General features: G+C 44.4%; 1 protein-coding gene across 1 annotated transcript; it reads right to left on the bottom strand.

Annotated features, from left to right (window-relative positions):
• Positions 1-15824: 15824 nt before the first annotated feature.
• On the bottom strand, positions 15825-16499 carry LOC140877587 (uncharacterized). The gene is made up of 2 exons (XM_073281120.1): positions 16222-16499; positions 15825-16083 (listed from the first exon to the last, which is right to left on the bottom strand). The coding sequence occupies exons 1-2, from the start codon at positions 16497-16499 to the stop codon at positions 15825-15827; spliced, it is 537 nt and encodes a 178-aa protein (XP_073137221.1).
• Positions 16500-16871: the final 372 nt, after the last annotated feature.

The raw sequence follows: 16871 nt of genomic DNA, 5'->3' as shown, positions 1-16871 counted from the left end.
ATCGATAACTCAAACTCGATTTCGACGGCATAACGACTATAAATCGACTATCCGGAAAAACTCAAATCATCAACAACAATCATAACAACTCAGTCATCACTACAATCCATCAAAACAACTAAAATCCAACATCAATCAAAATCACCATTTTCGAAAATATGCCTCTAAAATCATATAAAATCCAAACTTCGTTCTTTTTCCAAACCGACTTCGAATACACGATCTATACTAGCTCAAGAACGACATACTCCAATATTATCAAATTCTGACAACTCAACAAAATCAAAGTTCAAGAGATCGTAGCAAAACTTACGTCTAAACGGAGCCCTCGTTGTGGTGATCATGAATCTTAACTCGGAATGAAAATCTAACGGTCGGATCGAGCAAATCGAGCGGAAAGAAAGCTCAAAAAGGCGATGGCCATGGCTTGCTTCAGTACGTATGAAATGGGAGGAGGAGGGAGGAGAAGAGATTGAGTGAAGTGATGGGGGGAATGGCAACTTGCAAGGATAATATATAAAAAAAAATCCCCTTTTTGCATTTCAGTCCTTTATTTCTCCAATCTTGCAAAGTAACCCCCTGCTAAATATCAAAACGATTCTCAATCACTAAAATTTCTGATTATCTCGATTAAACTCAATTATAATAAAATCGGGGCATTACAATTCTCCCCCTCTAAGATTCGATTTCGTCCTCGAAATCTGACAGATCACAGACTGAACAAAACGAAACAAACTGAAGATTAACTCACCTCAATCGAACAACTCTGGAAATCGCTGCCTCATATCGAATTCGGTCTCCCAAGTCGCTTCTTCAACTCCATGACGACTCCACTGAATCTTCACTAACGGAATCGACTTGCTTCTGAGCTGCTTCTCTTTTCTGTCAAGAATCTGAATCGGTCGCTCGAAGTAACTCAAAGTCTCATCCAATTCAGCCTCCTCTGGCTGAAGAACGTGGGACGGATCCGGATGGTACTTCCGTAGCATCTAAACATGAAACACATCGTGGATGCCTGAAAGAGACGGAGGAAGAGCAATACTATAGGCGAGATCGCCTATCTTCTCCAGAATTTCATACGGTCCAATGAACCTCGGTGACAACTTTCCTCTCTTCCCGAACCTCACAGTGCCTCTGAACGGAGAAATCTTCAGAAATACACTGTCTCCTTGCTCAAAACACAGTGGTCTGCGTCTGATGTTCGCATACTTGGCCTATCGATCCTGGGATGTCTTCATTCTGACTCTAATCAACTTCACCTGCTCTTCCATATCACGAATCATGTCTGGACCCAACTCAGGTGATTCTGAAATCTCGTCCCAAAACAACGGAGATCTGCACTTCTTCCCGTACAAAGATTCGAAAGGTGCCATTCCAATGCTCGCCTGGAAGCTGTTATTGTACGAAAACTCCACTAGAGGTAAGGAATCTTGCCAACCTGAGCCAAAATCAAGCACTATAGCCCAAAGCATATCCTCCAAGGTCTGGATCGTACGCTCGGACTGACCGTCGGTCTGAGGGTGATATGTTGTGCTCAAGTGCAAACGAGTACCCAAAGCCTCCTGTAGACTGTGCCAAAAGTGAGAAGTGAATCCCGGATCTCTTTCTGATACTATCGACTTCGGCACGCCATGCAATCTCACAACCTCTCTGACATACAACTCGGCCATCTGATCGTGACGGTATGTCATATGGTAAGGAATGAAGCAAGCAGATTTCGTCAACCGGTCAATCACAACCCAAATCGCATCACAACCTCTGACTGAACGCGGTAGCTTCGTGACAAAATCCATTGAGATATGATCCCATTTCCATTCCGAGACAGGCAAACTGTGCAATAATCCTCCGGACTTCTTCCTCTCAGCTTTCACCTGTTGGAAATTCAGGCAACGGGATACAAACCTCGTGACGTCTCCTTTTAACTGCTTCCACCAGAACTGAGTCTTCATGTCATTATACATCTTCCGGCCTCCAGGATGAACACTGAACCGACTGCAATGCGCCTCTCGAAGAATACGCTGTCTCAACTCAGAAACATCAGGCACAACAATACGGCTATTCACAAACAAAACGTCATCCTTGACCTGAAACTCTGATTGGTGACCTGCTCGGACTCTCTCTATCGAACTCTGAATACTTGGATCTGATCTCTGAGCCTCTCTAATCGACTGAAATAACTCTGGCTCGGCCTGAATCGCAAAAACTCTGATGGATCTCCTATCGGTCTCAAACTCCATACCAGAAGTACAACAATCTTCAATCAATCGAGAGACACCAATCGTAGAAAGAGACAAAGAACAAAGCTTCCGACTAAGAGTGTCTGCAGCTGCATTCGACTTTCCAGGATAATAATTGATTTCGCAGTCGAAGTCCTTAAGCAAATCCATCCATCTCCTTTGTCTCATATTCAGCTCGGACTGGGAAAACAAGTATTTCAGGCTCTTGTGGTCAGAAAATATCTCAAATGACTCGCCATACAGGTAATGGCGCCAAGTATTCAAAGCAAACATGATTGCAGCTAGCTCAAGATCATGGATCGGATAACGAGTCTCGTGAGGCTTCAGCTGCCTCGAAGCATAAGCTATGACGTGCTTCCTCTTCATGAGAATGCATCCAAGACCACGGTGAGAAGCATCGCAGTACACGAAGAAACATCTAGTACCTGATGGAATAGACAAGATCGGAGCGCTGGTCAATCTCTTCTTCAGCTCAATGAAACTAGCCTCACACTGTTCGGACCAAACAAACGGTGCATTCTTCTGGTTCAACTGAGTAATCAACTTTGCAATGGAAGAGAATCCCTCGATAAATCGGCGATAATACCCCGCTAAACCCATGAAGCTTCGGATTTCTGGCACTGATGTCGGTCTCTGCCAATTCATAACTGCTTCGATCTTACTGGGGTCCACAGATATTCCATCTCCTAATACAATGTGACCTAGGAAAACCCCTCGGTCCAACCAAAACTCGCACTTTGATAGCTTAGCATACAACTGTTCGGCTCGCAAAGTCTTCAACACAATCCTCAAATGCTCGGCATGATCAGAACGGTTCTTAGAATAGATCAGAATGTCGTCGATGAAGATGATGACGAACTCATCTAGATACCGCTGAAAGATGCGATTCATCAGGTCCATAAAAACTGCTGGAGCATTGGTCAAACCAAAAGGCATGACTATGAATTCGAAATTCCCATATCTGGTTCTGAAAGCTGTCTTCGGCACATCCTCGTTGCGAACTCTCAGCTGATGATACCCTGATCGCAGATCTATCTTCGAATACACTAAAGAACCTTGCAGTTGATCAAAAAAGGTCATCAATTCTCGGAAGAGGATACTTGTTCTTGACCGTCGCTTGATTCAACTGGCGGTAGTCGATGCAAAGTCGCATAGAACCGTCTTTCTTCCTCATGAAAAGTACTGGAGCACCCCAAGGCGATACGCTAGGTCGGATGTATCCCTTGGCAATAAAATCTTTCAACTGCTCCTTCAATTCCTTCAATTCTAATGGAGCCATACGGTAAGGTGCTTTCGAAATAGGCTGAGTACCTGGCGCAAGTTCAATGCTAAATTCGATGTCTTGAATAGGTGGTAAACCAGGAATCTCGTCTGAAAAAACATCTGGAAACTCGCTAACAACCGGTATCTCAGACAACTCAGGACTATACCTCTGAACATCCATTGCATAAATCAAGAATCCCTCTGCTCCTTTCTGAAGTAAACAGGACATGGTTAACACCGAAATCAAAGGAATTTTGGATCGAGAACCCTTATCGAAAAACTTCCAATCATCTGCCATCTCAGGCTTGAAACGAACAATTTTCTGAAAGCAATCTACTGTCGCCCTATACTTGGTTAGGGCATCAATCCCAATGATGCAATCAAAATCAGATAATCTAAGTACGATGCAATCAATCTCAATCGAATTTCCTTCGGATTCTATCACACAATTTTGGACCAATCTCACCAAAACAGTCTCTCCACCCAAAGGTGAAGTAATAGAAACAACATCAGATAAAGGCTCAACAATTAAATCATGCATCACAACAAATCTTTCACAGATGAAACAGTGGAAAGCACCCGTATCAATCAAAACAAACGCAGGATAACCCAAGATCAAACAGTTACCTGTTATCACGTCATTCGGAGCTGCATTGGCTTGATCCTCTGTCAAGGCAAACACCCTCGCCTGCTGTCGTGGAGGTTGGTTCTGGTTCTGATTACCTCCCTGACGATTCTGTTGCTGAGGCGGAAAAGAATGGACTGCAGAAGTTGATCTCTCGGGCTGAGCTGGCGGTCGTGAAGAACTGCCGCTCTGAGCTCTATCGGATCCTCGCTGAGGACAGACTCTAGAAAAATGACCCGGATGCTGGCAAATGTTGCAACTACCAAACACGCCTTGACACTGATCACTCGGATGACGTCCTCCACACTTGCTGCAAGAAACTCCAGAAAACCCTGAACTCTTTCCAGAACTGAACTGTCTAGAACCACTGGAACTCGATGAGTTGTGTAGTAGCCCGTACCCTAATTGAGTAATTAAAGGATTAATGCTAATTAATTCAATTAGGTATTGGACGGATCGGAAGCTCCGAAGGCACGATCGGAAGCTCCGATGAGCGATCGGAGGCACCGATGTTATTACGTCAGGCATGACGTGTGGTTGGATCGGAAGCTCCGATCAGGACCGGAGGCTCCGATCACCCCTATCCGGAGTCAACAAGTGATATTTTGACACGTGGCAGATCAGGATCTTCGGAAGCTCCGATGGCAGGATCGGACGTTCCGATCGAGGTTTGGACGTTCCGATCAAGGATCGGAAGTTCCGATCGTTGTCTATAAATAGAAGGTCGAGACTTCACTTTCAATTGCCAATTCCGAGTTCTCCTTTCTATTCTAGTCCTTTTGGAGCTGTTCTAGTCTTCTTAGGCTTGGTTCGGAGGTCGGCGAGGCGTTCGGTAGTCGTAGCGGAGTTGTGCCCAAGTTCTGGAGGCATCGACATCAAAGGGCTAACGACGGACGAAGGTATAGCTTTTGCTTCCTATAAATATTTAGGAGTATGCAATAGCTTAGTTAAGGCTTTTAGAGCACTTTAATGATAGTAGTATCATTTGGCAGTGTAGAGCAGACTATAGGCGTGGACCTAGAGTTGGTAGAGCTTGCACTGTTTTGAGGTACGAAAGTACTGTTCGAGATATCCTGACTGAGTATGCATGTATTATGTGACTGCATGATTTATATGCCATGATATTATGCTGCATTCATTTGCATCTTGCTGTATCTCCTTCGAGATGTCTGTAGTAGGGTTGTACCCTATCCTGTTAGTGGATGGACTTCCATCGATTTGGGTCCGGCGTTTCCACGGTTATCTCGGTATGGGAGCCACCTCCTGAAGCAACGGCACAGCGTGCTACATACCAGGGCCCGGTCTGTCTCTGTTATCTGATCCTTGACCTCGAGTCTTTAGGGAGTTCACTTTGCATGCATGTATACTCATACTCTCGCACTGAGCGTTTTATGCTCACGTCTCGTACTTTGTATTTTCTGGACACCCTATTCCATGGGGCAGATTTGCGATTGGACGAGGAGGGTGGATCCAGGAGGGGCTAGTCAGTGGTTGGCCAGCTGGAGCTTCGTTTAGGTTTTATTACTGTTGTTTGGGTTTATACAGCTATTCGATTTGGTTGTATATTATTGGATAAATTACAGATTCCTTTACTTGGGGTTGTAAACTATTTTATGGTTTCCGCAGTTTTATTCTGATATCTATTTAATCAAGTTAAATGCATGCCTAAGTTCTGTTTAGTAGGTGATCTGGGTAAGGGTCACTACACTTATGGTATCAGAGCATGCAAAAAATTTCTTGGGATTTAGTCTCATCTTGAGGTATTTTTGTAGATGTCAAATCGTGACGATCAGAGTTCTCATGGTAGTGTTGGTGGGCGTTGGGGTGATGCCGACCGAGAGCCTCGTCGAGAACGGCGTCATCGTCACCATGACGACGAGCGTTTCACTGTGCGTCGATTCTTAGCTATGGGTCCTAAGCCCTTAGTTGGAGGTGAGTCTCCGAAGGATGCGGAGAACTGGTTAGACCGCATGGAGACGACTTTTCAGACTTTCCAATGCACCGATGAGCAGAAGGTGGAGACCCTTGGCTATCTTCTGGATGGGCGTGCGCGCAGGTGGTGGAAGTTTACTTCTGCACCTTTTGTTGCGGCGAGAGGAGTGGCCACCTGGGCCGAGTTCCGCACAGCTTTCCAAAAGCGGTATTTTCCTCCTGCACTCCGACAGTCAAAGGCGGGCGAGCTACTGAGTCTGCGACAGGGAGCCATGTCTATTGATGAGTATCAGCAGAGGTTCTTTGATCTGCTATCCTATTGCCCCGAGATTGCTGATAGCTCAGAGATGAAGTATAATCTATTTCTTCAGGGCCTTAACCCTGAGATCCATGACCGTGTGACGGTTGGCGACGACATGTCCTACGAGGGTTTGGTGAGCCGTTGTCATCAGGCAGAGGACAGCATTCGGCGGAACAGGTCTTTCCCTCAGTCGAGGCCGTGCCCAAACTTTCAAGAAGTCTGGATCTTCTTCTTCCTCTGGTTCTGGGGGTGTTGTCCGTTTCGGTAAGAAGGACAAGTGTGATCACTGTGGGAAGAACCATCCATCCGACAAGTGCCGTAGAGCTTCTGGAGCTTGTTTCCGTTGTGGAGAGACTGGTCATATCCGGAGGGATTGTCCACTGTCTGGGGGAGGCGGTTCTGGTTCAGGATCGGGTTCTCAGGCCACCGTACAGTAGAGGTCGCAGGGACAGTCTGCTGGGAGTTCTCATTTGAGGCCACGAGCTTCTGGCCAGGTGTTTGCCCTGAGACATGATCAGGCTGTGGAGGAGAATGAGAAAGTCATCGCAGGTACATTTATGCTTTATGGTATACCTGCTCTTGTACTTATTGACACTGGTGCATCTCATTCCTTCATTTCTGCACGTTTTGTTAAGAGGCATAAGTTACCATGCATTGCACTAGACGTAGTGATGTCTGTTTCTACTCCGACGGGCCAAACTGCTTTGGCTAAGCGTCTAGTGATGGGTTGCCCTTTAGAGTTCGAAGGGAACGTTCTGTTAGCGAATCTCATGGTCCTGGCGATGGACGACTTTGATTGCATTCTGGGAATAGATGTGCTGACTACCTATCGAGCTTCAGTGGACTGCTATCAGAGATTAGTACGCTTTCATCCGGAAGGGAGTGAGAGTTGGTTTTTCTATGGTGAGGGAGCGCGACCCCCGATGCCTTTGGTATCAGCTTTGAGAGCCTGTCGAGCTCTGGAGTCTGGCGGGGAAGGCTACCTTATCTATGCAGTTGATTTGTCCGCTGAGAGTATTGGGATAGAGAGCATTCCTGTTGTGGATGAATTTCCAGATGTGTTTTCTGATGAGATTCCGGGTTTTCCTCCTGCTAGGGAAGTTGAGTTTGGCATAGAGTTGATGCCGGGTACTTCGCCTATTTCTAGGGCACCGTATCGTCTGGCTCCGTTAGAGATGCGTGAGTTGAAGAATCAGCTACAGGATCTTTTGAACAAGGGGTACATTCGTCCTAGTGTGTCTCCTTGGGGAGCTCCTGTTCTCTTCGTAAAGAAGAAGGATGGGTCGATGCGGCTGTGCATTGACTATCGGCAGCTGAATCGAGTCACTGTGAAGAACAAGTATCCGTTGCCTCGTATTGATGACTTGTTTGACCAGCTGCAGGGCACGTCAGTTTACTCCAAGATTGACTTGAGATCTGGGTATCATCAGTTGAGAGTCCGTGATCAGGATGTAGCCAAGACTGCATTCCGTACTCGCTATGGGCATTACGAGTTCTTAGTGATGCCATTTGGTTTGACTAATGCGCCGGCTATATTCATGGATTTGATGAACCGTGTCTTCAGGGAGTATTTGGACAAGTTTGTCATGGTCTTCATTGACGACATCCTGGTTTATTCGCTTAATACGGAAGAGCATGTTTCTCACTTGCGGTTGGTACTGCAGACTCTTCAAGATGAGCAATTGTACGCCAAGCTGAGCAAGTGTAAGTTCTGGATGGATAGAGTGGTTTTTCTTGGCCATATCATATCTAGGGAGGGGATTTCTGTTGATCCAAGCAAGATTGAAGCGGTACTTAATTGGTCGCGTCCGACGACAGTTGCTGAGATCCGTAGTTTTCTGGGTCTAGCAGGGTATTATCGTCGCTTCATTCTGAACTTCTCTCAGTTAGCTCGACCGTTGACGCAGCTTACCCGCAAGGGTGTGGATTTCGAGTGGTCCTCCGAGTGCGAGGAGAATTTCCGTGAGCTTCGACGACGGTTGACTTCTGCGCCGGTGTTAGCATTACCGTCAGGATCTGGAGGGTATGTAGTTTACACGGATGCTTCTCTTCAGGGGTTAGGTTGTGTCCTGACTCAGAATGGGCATGTGATCGCATACGCTTCTAGACAGCTGAAGCTTCACGAGGACAACTACCCAGTCCATGATTTGGAATTGGCAGCCATTGTGTTCGCTTTGAAGATCTGGCGTCATTATCTTTATGGCGAGAAATTTGAGATTTTCACCGACCATAAGAGTCTCAAGTATTTGTTCACTCAGGCAGAATTGAACATGAGACAGAGACGTTGGATGAACTTGCTTAAGGACTATGATTGCGAGATTAAGTACCATCCGGGAGCTGCTAATCTCACCGCTGATGCTTTGAGTCGCAAGGTGCGACTATCCGCACTTCAGACTTGTTCGATGTCTAGTGCGATCAGTGACTGTTGTACTTCAGGTTTTACCTTCAAGCATAAGAAAGGTATGCAGAGTATCCAGATGTTTGCGATATTATCTGAGCCAGCCTTGTATTCGCGGATCCGAGATGCTCAGATGTCTGATTCAAAGACCCAGCGTTTAGCTCGTCTAGCTAACGAGGGTAGCTCGTCTGGATTTCATTATCAGTCAGATGGCTTTCTGTGTTTGTCTGGTAGGCTTGTGATTCCACAGGATGAAGAGTTGCGAGAGGAGATTTTATCTCAGGCACATTGCACTAAGTTGAGTATTCATCCTGGGAGCAGCAAGATGTACAAGGATCTACGTACTCGTTTCTGGTGGAAGGGAATGAAACGCAGTGTTTATCAGTTTGTTTCGAGATGTTTGGTGTGTCAACAGGTCAAGGCAGAGCACCGACGACCTGGAGGATTGCTTCACAGTCTGCCTATTCCTGAATGGAAATGGGAGTTTATCACAATGGACTTTGTGACCCATTTGCCGGTATCCCCGAGGAACTGTGATGCTATCTGGGTTGTGGTGGACCGGCTCACCAAGTCAGCGCATTTCATTGCCTATAGCCGAGAGTACTCTGTGGATCGCATGGCACGGATGTACATTCAGGAGATCGTTCGACTTCATGGAGTGCCTGTGAGCATTGTCAGTGATCGAGACCCCAGGTTTACTTCTAGATTCTGGGGGAGTGTTCAGCGTGCGATGGGTACTACTCTCAGTTTGAGTACAGCCTATCATCCGGAGACTGATGGTCAGTCAGAGCGCACTATCCGTACCCTTGAGGATATGCTTAGAGCGTGCGTCATGGATTTTGGTTCAGCCTGGCAGGATCATTTGCCGTTGATCGAGTTCGCTTACAACAACAGCTATCATACTAGTATTGGGATGGCACCTTTTGAGGCGTTGTATGGGCGACGTTGTCGTACTCCACTCTTTTGGGAAGAAGTGGGGGAGAGACAGGCTGAGGGACCGGAATTTATCCAGCAGGCGATAGACATTGTTGATCAGATCAAGAAACGGATTAAGACTGCACAGGATCGTCAGGCCAGCTATGCTAATATCAAGCGTAGGCCTTTGCAGTTCGAGGTCGGGGAGAAAGTGTTTCTGAGAGTGTCACCTTTCCGCAAGATTCTCAGATTTGGCCTTAAGGGCAAGTTGTCTCCCAGATTTATCGGTCCGTTTGAGATCTTGGAGAGCATTGGCGATTTGGCTTATCGACTAGCTTTGCCACCGCATCTATCCAGCATTCACGACGTATTCCACGTATCTCTGTTGCGACGGTATGTGGCGGATGAATCTCATATTCTGCAGCGGTCTGAGGTTCAGGTAGACAAGGATTTGACTTATGTTGAGAAACCTCTTCGTATCCTGGATTATAAGGATAAGGTTTTACGGAACAAAGTCATTCCTTTGGTTTTAGTTCAGTGGCAGCGCAGAGGCACTGAGGAAGCTACTTGGGAGCTTGAGGACAGGATGTGTAAAGACCATCCTGAGTTATTTTGATCTCATTCTTTAAGTTGTATTCAGTTGCAAACTCTGTAAACGTTTGATTTGAATAAAGAATGTTTCTGATTTCTGTATTTGCATTCGGTACTTAAGATCTGTTTTCGAGGACGAAATATCTTAAGTGGGGGAGAATGTAGTAGCCCGTACCCTAATTGAGTAATTAAAGGATTAATGCTAATTAATTCAATTAGGTATTGGACAGATCGGAAGCTCCGAAGGCACGATCGGAAGCTCCGAACAGGATCGGAAGCTCCGATGAGCGATCGGAGTCACCGATGTTATTACGTCAGGCATGACGTGTGGTTGGATCGGAAGCTCCGATCAGGACCGGAGGCTCCGATCACCCCTATCCGGAGTCAACAAGTGATATTTTGACACGTGGCAGATCAGGATCTTCGGAAGCTCCGATGGCAGGATCGGACGTTCCGATCGAGGTTCGGATGTTCCGATCAAGGATCGGAAGTTCCGATCGTTGTCTATAAATAGAAGGCCGAGACTTCACTTTCAATTGCCAATTCCGAGTTCTCCTTTCTATTCTAGTCCTTTTGGAGCTGTTCTAGTCTTCTTAGGCTTGGTTCGGAGGTCGGCGAGGCGTTCGGTAGTCGTAGCGGAGTTGTGCCCAAGTTCTGGAGGCATCGACATCAAAGGGCTAACGACGGACGAAGGTATAGCTTTTGCTTCCTATAAATATTTAGGAGTATGCAATAGCTTAGTTAAGGCTTTTAGAGCACTTTAATGATAGTAGTATCATTTGGCAGTGTAGAGCAGACTATAGGCATGGACCTAGAGTTGGTAGAGCTTGCACTGTTTTGAGGTACGAAAGTACTGTTCGAGATATCCTGACTGAGTATGCATGTATTATGTGACTGCATGATTTATATGCCATGATATTATGCTGCATTCATTTGCATCTTGCTGTATCTCCTTCGAGATGTCTGTAGTAGGGTTGTACCCTATCCTGTTAGTGGATGGACTTCCATCGATTTGGGTCCGGCGTTTCCATGGTTATCTCGGTATGGGAGCCACCTCCTGAAGCGACGGCACAGCGTGCTACATACCAGGGCCCGGTCTGTCTCTGTTATCTGATCCTTGACCTCGAGTCTTTAGGGAGTTCACTTTGCATGCATGTATACTCATACTCTCGCACTGAGCGTTTTATGCTCACGTCTCGTACTTTGTATTTTCTGGACACCCTATTCCATGGGGCAGATTTGCGATTGGACGAGGAGGGTGGATCCAGGAGGGGCTAGTCAGTGGTTGGCCAGCTGGAGCTTCGTTTAGGTTTTATTACTGTTGTTTGGGTTTATACAGCTATTCGATTTGGTTGTATATTATTGGATAAATTACAGATTCCTTTACTTGGGGTTGTAAACTATTTTATGGTTTCCGCAGTTTTATTCTGATATATATTTAATCAAGTTAAATGCATGCCTAAGTTCTGTTTAGTAGGTGATCTGGGTAAGGGTCACTACAAGTTGCTTCCCGACTTCTTGAAATTCTTCCCCTTCGGCCGATACTGATCTCGCCTGTTTCTAATACTGTTGCCTCCATCAACCCTCTGAGACTAATTCGACTGCGGAGAAGGTTGGTACTGATATTGAGACTGCTGAGGCTGAAACTGAACAGGCTGATTCTGAAAAGACCTCTGTTGCGGCTGTGGAGCTACCTGATTACCTCGTTGCATCAAGAATCCGGCTTCGGCTCCCTTTGCCTGATCCATAGCATCTGCGAAGTTGTTGGGTCTTCCGGTATTGACCAAGGTAAAAATCTCAGGATTCAAGCCATTTATGAAATGATCGGCCTTGGCTTCCTCGTTATCTGCGACGTGAGGTGCAAACCTCAAGAGACTGTCAAATCTGCTCACATAGTCCTCAATACTCAAATTCACTTGTAGAACTCGGCCTTAAACAAACTCCAAGTGATAACGGTGCCTCGATTCTCGTTGGCCCTCTTGGTCGTGGTCCACCAATTCTTGGCAACACCCTGTAACTAAGGACTGACTAACCTGATTCTGCGGTCATCGTTATAGTCAAGGGAATCAAAGAGCTCATCCATTTCATCTAGCCAACTTTCACAAGCAACGGAGTTCTCGGTACCCGTTAAAGTAGGCGGTCAAAAAGATCGGAATCTCTTCAGAAGAGTCTCCATCGGGGTCGCGGTTGCATCAAACTGATCCACTCCTGTACTATCCGGATCATTCGGAGGAGTAATAACTGGCGGCGGATTCTCAGTAGAAGGAGGAGTCAAAGGTGGTTGATTCCTTCTCAAAGATCATCGAGGTGCCATCTGATATCAAGGGTTAGGACACAATATCTCAAACTCAATCTCAATCTCAACCTCAAAACCTCGGTATTCATAACTCTGCTCTGAGAACTCAAGAATCTCAACGATATACAATGACAGATATATATCACATAATTCATGCTTTATAAATTAAACCACAACTCATGTAATTCAATTAATCCAAGAATCAATAAATCATGCTCGCACGTATTTAAAATAATCGTTTAAATAAATCAATCACATGCGAGAATTCAATTCATGGGGACTCAATCTATTCCACTCACTCTAGTTCGACTCCAAGAATCTTATCGCTCTGATACCACTTAATGTAAGACCCCGTTTCTAATCCTCTAATAACGAATAAATAAACAAAATCGAACACGAGAGCCAATATAAAATCGAATCAATTTTTTTTTTTTTTTTGTAAAAAAAGGGACGCGCGGCCGCGCCTCTCCAGGCGCGAGCGCGTATAGCCCCCTGTCCTGGGCGCGCATGGCGTCCTGCCCGGGGAGGTGCAGGGCGCGCCTTCCGGACGAGCGGGCACGCATAGTCTGCTGAAATCGCTTCCAAAAAGACCTCAAAAGTGTAAAATAACACCCGAAAAGGTTCCGACATGATCCAACTATTGATTCAACAATCATAAGATATTCAAAATACAAAAGGAGAATTGATCATGCAATAGACTAAGTTCTTCCAAATTACAACATGTCGAGTTCTAAGAAGGAGTTCAAACGACTCAACAAAACTCAAAATAGATCATTCGACTCGACCCTACAACACGGTGTCTCACGTCTATCTTCACACCCCGAGCTAACCCAAACGACTTGGTCCAGCTCCTGATCCTCCTGTTGCCAAGTATACATACAAACAAAGACAACAGCCGGATAAACCGGTTAGAAATATAATTTTTAAGTAAAAGAGACAGGCATGCAATATCAAGTAAATACCTCAGATCGAAATGTAATAATCAGTAACAAATCAAAATGAAAATGAATAAATGCATGAATTCAAAACTCGGGATTATCAAATCAGATAATCGAAATGTCAATCAGTATTCGGTTGGGATCCCGGGGCCAAGTCTTCACAACAACTCACCGACACACCTATTCGGGGTGGATGTCGTTCAACTCAACCCCTAGACTTCAGAGCAACTATAAGAAGTATTATGGCACTTGGAAAATCTCGAATTCCAAGGCCACTCCAATATAGCTCCCTAAATCGTCTAATTTCAAAACGAATCGAATAATCGGCTCAATATGAATGCAAGTGCATCAATAACTAAATCAAGTTCACGATAGCAAATAAACAAGCGGTATGTGATTTTCGGGAACTCGAGAATAAGTCGATCTCGAGTATTCGTTCCCATTAATTTCAATGTCGACTTTTACCTTTTTCTCAAAACTTCAATCAATCCTGTCAAACAAGAGACAACTCGATTCAACTCTAAACAATTCGAAACTCAAAGTCGATAAATCAAACAATCTATACCGTCTTCCAACTCTTCGATTGGTAACCGATCTCCAAGTCCTCCAATCCCAATCTCTAGTCAATTGACAAAACATCGAGACACGGATTCGATATCAACTCGGAGTTCAAACTCAATCAAATTCGATATACAAATCAAACCGAACCAAACCGATAACTCAAACTCGATTTTGACGGCATAACGACTATAAATCGACTATCCGGAAAAACTCAAATCATCAACAACAATCATAACAACTCAATCATCACTACAATCCATCAAAACAATTCAAATCCAACCTCAATCAAAATCACCATTTTTGAAAATATGCCTCTAAAATCATATAAAATCCAAACTTCGTTCTTTTTCCAAACCGACTTCGAATACACGATCTATACTAGCTCAAGAACGACATACTCAAATATTATCAAATTCTGACAACTCAACAAAATCGAAGTTCAAGAGATCGTAGCAAAACTTACGTCTAAACGGAGCCCTCGTTGCGGTGATCGTGAATCTCAACTCGGAATGAAAATCTAACGGTCGGATCGAGCGAATCGAGCGGAAAGAAAGCTCAAAAAAGCGTTGGTCATGGCTTGCTTCAGTACGTACGAAATGGGAGGAGGAGGGAGGAGAAGAGATTGAGTGAAGTGATGGGGGGAATGGCAACTTGCAAGGATAATATATAAAAAAAAATTCCCTTTTTGCATTTCATTCCTTTATTTCTCCAATCTTGCAAAGTAACCCCCTGCTAAATATCAAAACGATCCTCAATCACTAAAAACTCTGATTATCTCGATTAAACTCAATTATAATAAAATCGGGGCATTACAGTATTGTACTTATTAATTGCATTTATGCATAAGTTTACTATTCCAAAATGTTAATATAGGTATTTGTTTCAAACAATTTAATGATTTTGTTTTATTTAAATTCAGCAATAAAATGACAATGGGAAATCCTATCATGTCTTTGCTCGCAAACAATACTTTTACTGGTGAAAACCTTTCTAAGTGGAAAAGCAACATTAATATTGTGCTGGTAAGTGAGAACAACAGGTTTGTATTAGAAGAAAAAGAACGGTAAATTTGAACGGTAAATTTGAAGCTTGCTTAGAAGCTTGCTTAGTGGAGTAGACGGACACTGGAAAAAAAACTATCCAAGATACCTCGCAGAGCTGAAGGAGAAAAAGAACGGTAAATTTGATTTACTTGTATTAGAAGCTTGCTTAGTGGAGGATGATTCCTCCAACTAGATAATTATTCAGGATCAACTAGTCATGTTTGTTTTTCTATGCAGCTTCTTAGTTCTTCGAGGGATCTTGCTGAAGGGGAGTTGACACTTAGAGTTGGTAATGGGGCATTAGTTTCTGTAAAGGCGGTGGGAGCCGCCCGTTTAAATTTCGAAAATAAATATTTGGTTCTAAATGATGTTTATTTTATTCTTGGATTTTGTAGAAATTTGATTTCTATTTCAAAATTGCATGAACAATTGTTTGGGATTTTTTTTATAATAATGGAATTTCCAATTCGAAAAATGGTTTCAAAATTTTTCATGCATTTTTGGAAACCCCTTAATCATGTTTTACTAAATCTAAACATGATAATTGGAATTAACTAAAAATAAATCATTAATTCTGACTACGGGTCATTACATTCTCCCACCTCCCTTAATAAATTTCATCCTCGAAATTTAAAGTTTAGAGGAAAACACGGAAATTAAAACAATTTCTTTATTACAACTGAACATAGTACAAATTCTTTCTTACAAAGAAAAGTACAAAACATCAAAACAACTCTGGATGCTCAGCTCGCATCCGACTCTCTAGCTCCCAAGTTGCTTTTTCAGTTTCCCTACGCTGCCACAGCACCATCACAAGAGGTATGCGCTTGTTTTGAAGCATCTTGTCCTTCCTATCGAGTATCCTGATGGTTCTCTTCACATAGGACAAATCCTGATCCAATTGCACCTCAGTTGGATGCAAAATGTGCGACTCATCCGCCACGTACTGTCTCAATGAGAACACGTGAAACACATCATGGATGCTGAAAAGATATGCAGTCAAAGCTAGACGATAAGCCACGTCTCCCAATTTCTCAAGAATCTCAAACGGTCCGATAAATCTCGGTGACAACTTGCCTTTGAGTCCAAATCTCATCACCTTCCGAAAAGGTGACACTCACAGGAACACATGTTCCCCTACCTTGAAATGTAATGGTCTGCGGTGAGTGTTATCGTAGCTATCCTGTCGATCCTGGGATGCCTTATTCCTCTTACGGATCATCTCCACTGCATCGCTCATATGTTGAATTATCTGAGGACCTTCGACTTGAAGCTTGCCAACTTCGTCCAAAAACAAAGGTGTACGACAGCGCCGTCTGTACAAAGCCTCGAATGGTGCCATGTCAATGCTGCTGTAGTAACTGTTGTTATAAGCTAACTCCACTAACGCCAAATTCATGCCATGCTGGTCCAAAATCCATCACTGTCGCTCGAAGCATGTCCTCGACAGTACGGATAGTCTTCTCACTCTGCCCATCGGTCTCCGGGTGATAATCTGTACTCAAACTCAGAGTAGTGCCAAGAGCTCGCTGGAAGCTACCCCAAAATCTAGAGGTAAACCTCGGATCTCTATCGCTGACAATGCTCAACGGAATCCCATGCAGACGGACAACTTCTTGTACGTACAGACGTGCCATCCGATCGAAAGTAAAGTCCCTATTATAAGGCAAGAAATGCGCGGACTTCGACAATCGATCAACAACAATCCAAATAGCATCACAATTCCTGAAAGACATACTTAAGTGGGTGGCAAAATCCATCGTCACGTGCT

The sequence above is a fragment of the Henckelia pumila genome, chromosome 2, assembly GCF_033568475.1.
Source record: "Henckelia pumila isolate YLH828 chromosome 2, ASM3356847v2, whole genome shotgun sequence".
Lineage (NCBI taxonomy): Eukaryota > Viridiplantae > Streptophyta > Magnoliopsida > Lamiales > Gesneriaceae > Henckelia > Henckelia pumila.
Note: the sequence above shows the minus strand (reverse complement) of the source record. Positions and strands in the feature narration are given on the sequence as shown.